Source organism: Rhinopithecus bieti, unplaced genomic scaffold (assembly GCF_001698545.2).
Source record: "Rhinopithecus bieti isolate Rb0 unplaced genomic scaffold, ASM169854v2 scaffold_48368, whole genome shotgun sequence".
In the NCBI taxonomy this organism is placed as follows: Eukaryota; Metazoa; Chordata; class Mammalia; order Primates; family Cercopithecidae; genus Rhinopithecus; species Rhinopithecus bieti.
This window is the reverse complement of record NW_016819103.1, coordinates 760,347-767,784: the sequence shown is the minus strand read 5'-3', so window position 1 is coordinate 767,784 and position 7,438 is coordinate 760,347. Positions and strand designations below refer to the sequence as shown.

The window sequence follows — 7,438 nt, the reverse complement described above, 5'->3', positions numbered from 1 at the left end:
AAATTCTCTCAAATCATGATTCATCACATTTTTCTTTAAAAGACCAGCTCATTAGTTATGGAAAAAGATTACCCTGTCAGCGGAGAATGTGGTGAATTCAAGAGGCAAGACCCAAGGCAGATGCAACTGTGGGACCCCTGGAATAAAGTGTGGAGGGTGGACCGGGGCTGGCCGTGCCTTACCTGTGTGGGGCCAGTGCCTAATAGATGCGACATGTAACACTGCCTTCAGACTAACACTTCAGATGGAGGCGGTGCTGACTGTCTCACCTGGATTCCACGTGGCATCGCCTGAGAGCTCAGCACATGGCCAGGGCTAGTGATGGACCTTCTGGACGCAGTTCACTCTTGCTCGTGTGTCCTGGATGAGAGAGCTGCGTGCTGGCTCCCTGCGGCATCCCGGGAGCACAGAGCAGACGTCACCACGTGTCAGCCAGGAGTCTGAGCTGATTATTCCACCACTCCGAGTCTCGGGGTTCTCTTCTGGAAAGGGGGTGGTGGAGGCATTGCCTGCTTAGTGCTGTTAGGAAGACGGGCTGAGCAGTACTGTGGAGGCTTAGGGCCTGGCATGTAGGACATAGCCGGTGACTGGATCATTGTCAGTGTCCCCGTCCTGTCCAAATGGCAGGTCCTTATCAAACCAGCTTGGCCTCCAGCTCCCCAGGCTCCGAGGGGGTGGAGATTATTGTAGAAGTGAACAGAGAGTCGGGCAGAGGACGCTGCTGAGTCGGGGGCTCCATCTTCTATGGAGCTGACTTTGGACTCCGCCGGCAGCAGCCTCCCTGGCACCCAGGGGCTTTGGGGTCAGGCTGACCCGGGCTGGTAGCCGGCTCCTCATCATGCTGCCCAACCACACGACCTGAGCTTCAGGGTAAAAAATTAAATAAGCAACACGGAGTGCCTGACACACAGTCACTGTCCCTTTTGCCTTTCAGAAAATGCCAGGGATTCCCCTCTGAATGCTCATTCCTCTTTTTCAGGAACAAGACTGCCAATGGAGACTGCCGCAAAGACCCCCGGGAGCGGAGCCGCAGCCCCATTGAACGCGCCGTGGCCCCCACCATGAGCCTGCACGGCAGCCACCTGTACACGTCCCTCCCCAGCCTCGGCCTGGAGCAGCCCCTCGCACTGACCAAGAACAGCCTGGACGCCAGCAGGCCGGCCGGCCTCTCGCCCACACTGACCCCGGGGGAGCGGCAGCAGGTGGGCCTCTGTCTGGGAGGGTGGCAGGGGAGTCCGGGGCTGGGGGACTGAGCTGGATGGAGAGCCCCGAGCAGAGGACCCCGAGGGCGGTGGTGAGGGAGGGAGGTGGTAAGGGATGCCACCCTTTGCCTCCGTTCTGCACTTGGGACAAGGGACAGCAGAACAGGAGTCCTCCTCTTGTGCTTTTACTTCTTGCCCAGACCTGCCCAGGCCTTGCCTCTTAGCACTCATGGCTTTGGGCAAGGTGCATGTCACTGGGGCTTCATCTCTCTCCTCCCACAGCACAGGGTGGTGACTGAGGTGTTTCTTCCAGCAGTCTTCTGTGGCAGGCCTGATTCTCTTAGGATCAGTGTAGTCATCCTCAGGGGGTCCTCCGTGTCTCCTTGAGAAGGTCACGCAGATGAAGGGAAATGTCAGGCTGCTTTGCCTTGGGCTGGGGTCCTGCACAGTTGATGGCCACAGGGTTGTGAGCCCATGCTGGTCAGAAGCCTATGATTGGTACGTAGGGAGTTTTTTCTATTAAAGGAAAATAGGAAATTAAATGATTACATAATAAACACAGTTTGCTTGGTAGAAACAAATCTTTTTAAAAATGGGATTCCTGGGGAAGTGTGTGGGAGAAGGCAGCAGCATTGAGAAGGCTCGGAATCACTGCTTGAGCTCTCTGAACCTCCAGGGACTGCGACCTAATCGCTCCTTAGTCACTAGTCAGCATTTGCTAAGACTGACAGAGAGGATGGTGCTGTGACCCGAGGGGTGCCTCCAGGCTCCGTGCATTCACCTGCGAGAGCCTCTGTGTCCTTGCAGCACCCCCGGGGCTTCCCTCAAGCGGCACTGCCTGGTGTCTGTCTCTGATGGGGTCTGTTGGAACTGCAGGTGGGGTAGGCCCTGGGAGTTGGGAAAGGTGGTTCTGGTGCTTGGGAATCCCGCTGAAGCTGAGAACAGTTGCCTGTCTTGCCTTGGAGTCTGACATTGTAATCCTGTTTGATTCATTCATTTAACAAAATGGCATAGACCCCTATTGTGTGCCAGCGGGTGCCAGAAGCCAGTCAAGCAAGATACAGTCGTTGTTCTCAGCACACTCAGCTTTAGTCTGGAGGAGAGATCGCTGGCTGATGTGTCTGATGGAACCTGGGGCCAGGTTATCACTGCTGTTCATTTCAGCGTTTTACTAGTGCTCACCATTTACCCAGCCCTCTGCAGAGCAGAGCTCTAGGCAGCCAGAGATGTGTGTGTGGACACTGTCATGGCCACAGGGAGCTCCCAGTCTAGTTGGGGAAATGGATGTGAGAAGAGAGGATTGTGCTCCTGGGCAGCAGCAGAGGCGTGTGGGCAGTGCGACCCACAGGGACCCGCTCACTGCCTCCGGGGGTGGGCAGTGGACCTTTCTGCTTTGTGAAGCTCAATTGGCATTGTAATGATGCCATGACCCATGGCCTGAACCGTGCAGGTGGAACCTGGCTCTCTGGCCATTGCCACTGCTGTTGGGGAGTCCCTGAAGGACAGGGGAATGGAGGGGAGGATTCAGCTATCATCTCAGAGCACCCACATCCAGCCTCTGGCCCTTGGTGACCTGGGGGATGTAACTGTGAGCCTCGCGAGCTGTCTCTGCCCGCAGGGTCCGGGTGGGCCCTTGGCGGGCTTAGTGTTTTCTTGGATGATTTATTTCCTTGACTCTTCAAGGCTCTTGAGAATCTTGCAGTTGGTTTTCGGTCACAGTTGCTTTGCAAAAACTGAACTGCTGAACAGAGTGGCCTGACTTTCTTTAGCCTGCCTCCCTCTCTCCAACCTGGAATGGGCCTGGCTGCCCACGGCACACGTGGCAAGGGCCCCTCTTCGTGTGCCTTGGGACTCCTGAGCAGCTTTCCTAGGAGGGAGAACCTCAGCTCCCCAGCTGTGTCCTTACAGGATCCAGGCCTGGACCGAGGACAAAGCCAGGGACCACGGGGCACCCCAAGCTGCCCATTTTCCTGGGAAGGGCACAGTGGCCCTGACCGGAGCTGTCATTTTAGGCTGCGGTTGGTGGGGAAGAAGGGGTCAATCCTGCCCTCCTTGCCGTGGCTGCTGTCAGCACATGTCATTCATGTCGTAGCCATTCGTGGGGCTGCTTCATGTGGCAGCGTGGCGGGGCCGAGGCCACGCACTGGAACCTCAGCTGGGCTCCAGCGCCTTGCTGAGGACACCAAGCAGCCACGTTGCCTGTGCTCCACCAGCTCCGAGGCCCCTTCCCAGGAGTCTGTTGGGTGTCATCCTGTAGCTCAGAGCCAGGGGAATGGTGGTGGGGAGGGGGCTTCCTGGGGTGACAGCAAATCTCTGTGTCCACAGGCGGGCAGATTGCATGCTGCAGCCCTGTGGGGTGGACATGGTGGAAACCTTCCTCTGTGTGGCAGAAAATGTGACTCAGATCTCTAGGAACTTGGGACAGGAAAGTTCCCTGAGGGGCATGTATGGGGAGGCTGCAGAAAGTGTCCCCCCATTTCATGTTTGTGATGGCAGCTCAGGATAGACAGACACCAAGAGGGTGGCCTTGGGCAGCAGCCAGTGAGGCGAGGCAGGATGGGGTTAAGCTTCGCACATGGAGGGCCGGGTGCGGTAGCTCACACCTGTAATCCCAGCACTTTGGGAGGTCGAGGCGGTGGATCACTTGAGGCCAGGATTTCGAGACCAGCCTGGCCAACATGGTGAAACCCTGTCTTTACTAAAAGTACAAAAATTAGCCAGGCGTGGTGGTGGGTGCCTGTAATCCCAGCTGCTGGGGAGGCTGACAGAATCACTTGAATCCGGAAGGCAGAGCTTGCAATGAGCCAAGATCGTGTCACTTGCACTCCAGCCTGGACGACAGAGTGAGACTTTGTCTCAAAAAAGAAAAAAAAAAGAAAAAAAATTTGGTGCAGCCAGTCTTGGGGGTTGCTTTCAAATAGGACAGGTGGGAGCTCTCTCCCCCAGGGCAGCCTCCGTCTGAGGACAGTCACAGGTGGGTGGGGCAGCGAGTGAAGGGGTTAGTGACAGGGCTCATCCTGGCCCTGCCATAAATCTGCGGTGTAACTTCCAGCAGGGTGCTTCTGGCCTTCATTTTCCCCATCTGGAAAATAAGGGCGTGGGGGAGGGGAGCCTCAAGATCCCATAAACGCTCACCATCTGGAGGCCTCGGGCCTGTTCTAGGTGGACGAGTCCCGGCCTGCACTCAACCACAGAGGCAAGGGCGAGATGTCTGACTCCAGCGGGGGCCGGGGGGTGATGGAGCCAGTCCCAGGAGGGCTCACGGGCCACCCTGCAGCCTGGCTTGTGGGGAGGAGGACAGGATACCCAGACACTGAACATCTTCGCATCTGCAGGTGACCGGTTAAGGTGATTCGCTGCAGCTCAGGTCAGGAGATGCCCTAAAGGTGTTCTGATACCAGTTGGCCAGCCTGCCCTGCTGGTCTCTTGCTAGAGATTCTCTTCTGAAATGGCCTTTCCTGCCTTGGATAGACTGACATAAAGGCTGGACAGTGAGCTCATTTCTTCCTCTTCCTTGATTCCCCCTCCCTGTGCTTGAAACATCTCCCCAGTTCCCCACATCTGCGTGGGTCAGGACATGCTCACTGCAAAGAACAAGCCAGCTGAGCACAAAAGGGAGTTTTATTGGGAGGATCCTGGGGGGTCTCCTTGAGCCCAAAGTCATGGGTCCAGCCAGGCTTGGGAAGGGCCTGGCCATCTCACTGAGAGCTGGACGGGGCAGGCCGTCCTTCCTCCTGGCTCTGCGCATGTCCAGGTCTTGGTATCTTGCTCTCTTGCTGCTGCTTGACCTCTGTGGTCAGCCAGTGTGAGATCTGCTCCAGGCCTCATCTGTCGGTCCCCAACCCCCTTTCCGACCCTGTCTGCTCAGCACTGTGAAGACCCTCGCCTGAGGCCCTGTCCACAGGCAGAGTGTGGACATTCAGCCCAGCTCCACCTGCCCAGGTTCTCTGCGCTGCCACCTGTGCACACCACGGAGGCAACACGAACTCTGGGCGGCTCTGTCCCACTGCGGAAGTATTGCGCCACTGAGAAACCCTGAATTCTTGGTTTGTCTGCTGCGGCTAAGCCACATCTCCCTCTACCCTGGCGTGTGTCATTTCTTGTTAGACCCAAGTACAGACCCTTATGTTTAATCCCAGTTCATCCTTGTGGATCCACGTTTTCATCCTAGAATCCATTTTCGCCATTCCCAATCACTTTCTATCATGAGAAGGTCTGGCAGGCGAGCCTTTTGTGTCTTTATACCAGCTACTGCTCTGACTTTAATGGAAAGGGCTGGCTGGGAAGGACAAAGCCCAGCATCCCTCTGGCTGACATTACTGTCACCATTGGTCCCTGTGGGGTGATTTCAACCAGCTCCTCACTGGCTGTCCTGGAACTCAGCTCACATACTCCACCACCTTGTCCTCAGGGATATTGCAAGATACTTTTCCTGGGGGAACCTGAGGAAGTTCTGTTTAGTTCACAAATATTTTCTGTCCCAGGTTCTGCACCACGGCTGGGGGGCCAGACACACTACCTGGTGTGCATGGTCTTACAGGAGCACCTGGACAGACAGATGCACTTGCTGAATCTTGGGTTGGAGGAGCAGGAGTGAAGGTGGGGGCAGCCAGTGAAAGGCTTCACAGAGAGATCTGAACAGGGCTTGAAGGAACAAGGGGAGTCTGCCAGGCAGACAGCGTAGGAGTGACAGGGAAGGAGAGTGAGCCTGTGTGCAAGGCAGATCAGGCTGGGGTGGGATGTGTGCCGTTCTACACTTAGGCGTGTTTCCTCCATTTCCTCTCTGTCCTGATTTGTAGGTCATCACTGAAGCCAACTCGAGCTGGCTTTGGCTCAAGCAAAATGCTTCCAGTTAATTGCCATGTATTGAAGTGTCCTGGATGGCTCCAGGCACACCCGCAGCTCAGTGGACACAATGGGAAGGGCTCTGGGGACGTTACTGGGAGGAGCGAGGTCCCTCCTGCAACCCTCTGCCCTCCACAGGATGCTCGGTGTTTGTCTCAACAGATTTGAGAGAGGGGGACAGACCAACTCAACAGTTGAGCTTTTGTTCTTTGTACCCTCACTGATCCAAACGGCCACGACCAGGGGCCACTACACACACCCTTGGAGCTACGCTCACTCTGTGGATTGGCTGTGTCTAGCAACAGGACTCCAGTGTTGAAGTGGGAGGTGGCAGACTGGGTCAGGAAGGGCTCCAGAACAGAGCCTGAAGGGTGCTGGGGAGGGCCCCAGGGGCAGTGCCCGGTACTGAGGCGGGTCTCCACACACTGACACCCCTCTTTCCCGCAGAACCGGCCCTCCGTGATCACCTGTGCCTCGGCTGGCGCCCGCAACTGCAACCTCTCTCACTGCCCCATCGCGCACAGCGGCTGTGCCGCGCCCGGGCCTGCCAGCTACAGGAGGCCACCAAGCGGTGAGTGTCCCGGGCCTCCTCACCTGTCACAGCTGTGCTAGTAGCAGCAGAGCCCTTCTCTGTCATGCTGTTGGCTGAAACCCCTTGCCCCTGAGCCCATCTATTGCTGAGGTTGAAAAAGTATTTTTTGAGCACGTCCAGTGTGCACCTAGTGTTGTGTGTGGCTTGGGTGGGAAGGGCATGAGAAACACGCTGCCCCTTCAATTTCAGGATCTCATGCCCTAGTTCAGGGAGGGCAGCAGCTACTGTTACTTAAATTTAATGCCATTTCTCTTTCTGAACTTGGACTCTGGCCCAGTGCAGTTGGTACATGACCATTTTACAAAGAAGTGACCTGCCCAAGTGCCTGACTTAGCCGGGGGAGGTGGGTTCTATTTGCAGAGCCCACACTGACTGTGGCAGCCAGTCCAGCTCTGGGCTGCCCGAGGGAGGGTGCTGCACCCGTGCCTGTCTGCAGCCACCTGTGTCTGACTGCCTTCCTGCTTGCCTGCAGCCGCCACCACCTGTGACCCCGTGGTGGAGGAGCATTTCCGTAGGAGCCTGGGCAAGAATTACAAGGAGCCCGAGCCGGCACCCAACTCTGTGTCCATCACGGGCTCCGTGGACGACCACTTTGCCAAAGCTCTGGGTGACACGTGGCTCCAGATCAAAGCGGCCAAGGACGGAGCGTCCAGCAGCCCTGAGTCTGCCTCTCGCAGGGGCCAGTCTGCCAGCCCCTCTGCCCACATGGTCAGCCACAGTCACTCCCCCTCTGTGGTCTCCTGAAGGGAGCGCCTCCTCCAACAACACGTGGATCTGCATGGTTTGCCTGAGCTTTGAA

At 56.8% G+C, this 7,438-nt stretch overlaps 1 protein-coding gene across 4 annotated transcripts in view; it reads left to right on the top strand.

The window, feature by feature from the left end:
• The window catches only part of VGLL4 (vestigial like family member 4), a 164,859-nt gene extending 157,421 nt beyond the window's left edge, over positions 1-7,438 (top strand). For all 4 annotated transcript variants that reach the window (XM_017858254.1, XM_017858255.1, XM_017858253.1 and 1 more), the window contains 3 exons: positions 980-1,202; positions 6,495-6,618; positions 7,112-7,438. In XM_017858254.1, coding sequence (XP_017713743.1) covers positions 980-1,202; positions 6,495-6,618; positions 7,112-7,383 — 619 coding nt within the window. In that variant the 3' untranslated portion in view covers positions 7,384-7,438. The remainder of the gene's footprint in view (positions 1-979; positions 1,203-6,494; positions 6,619-7,111) is intronic.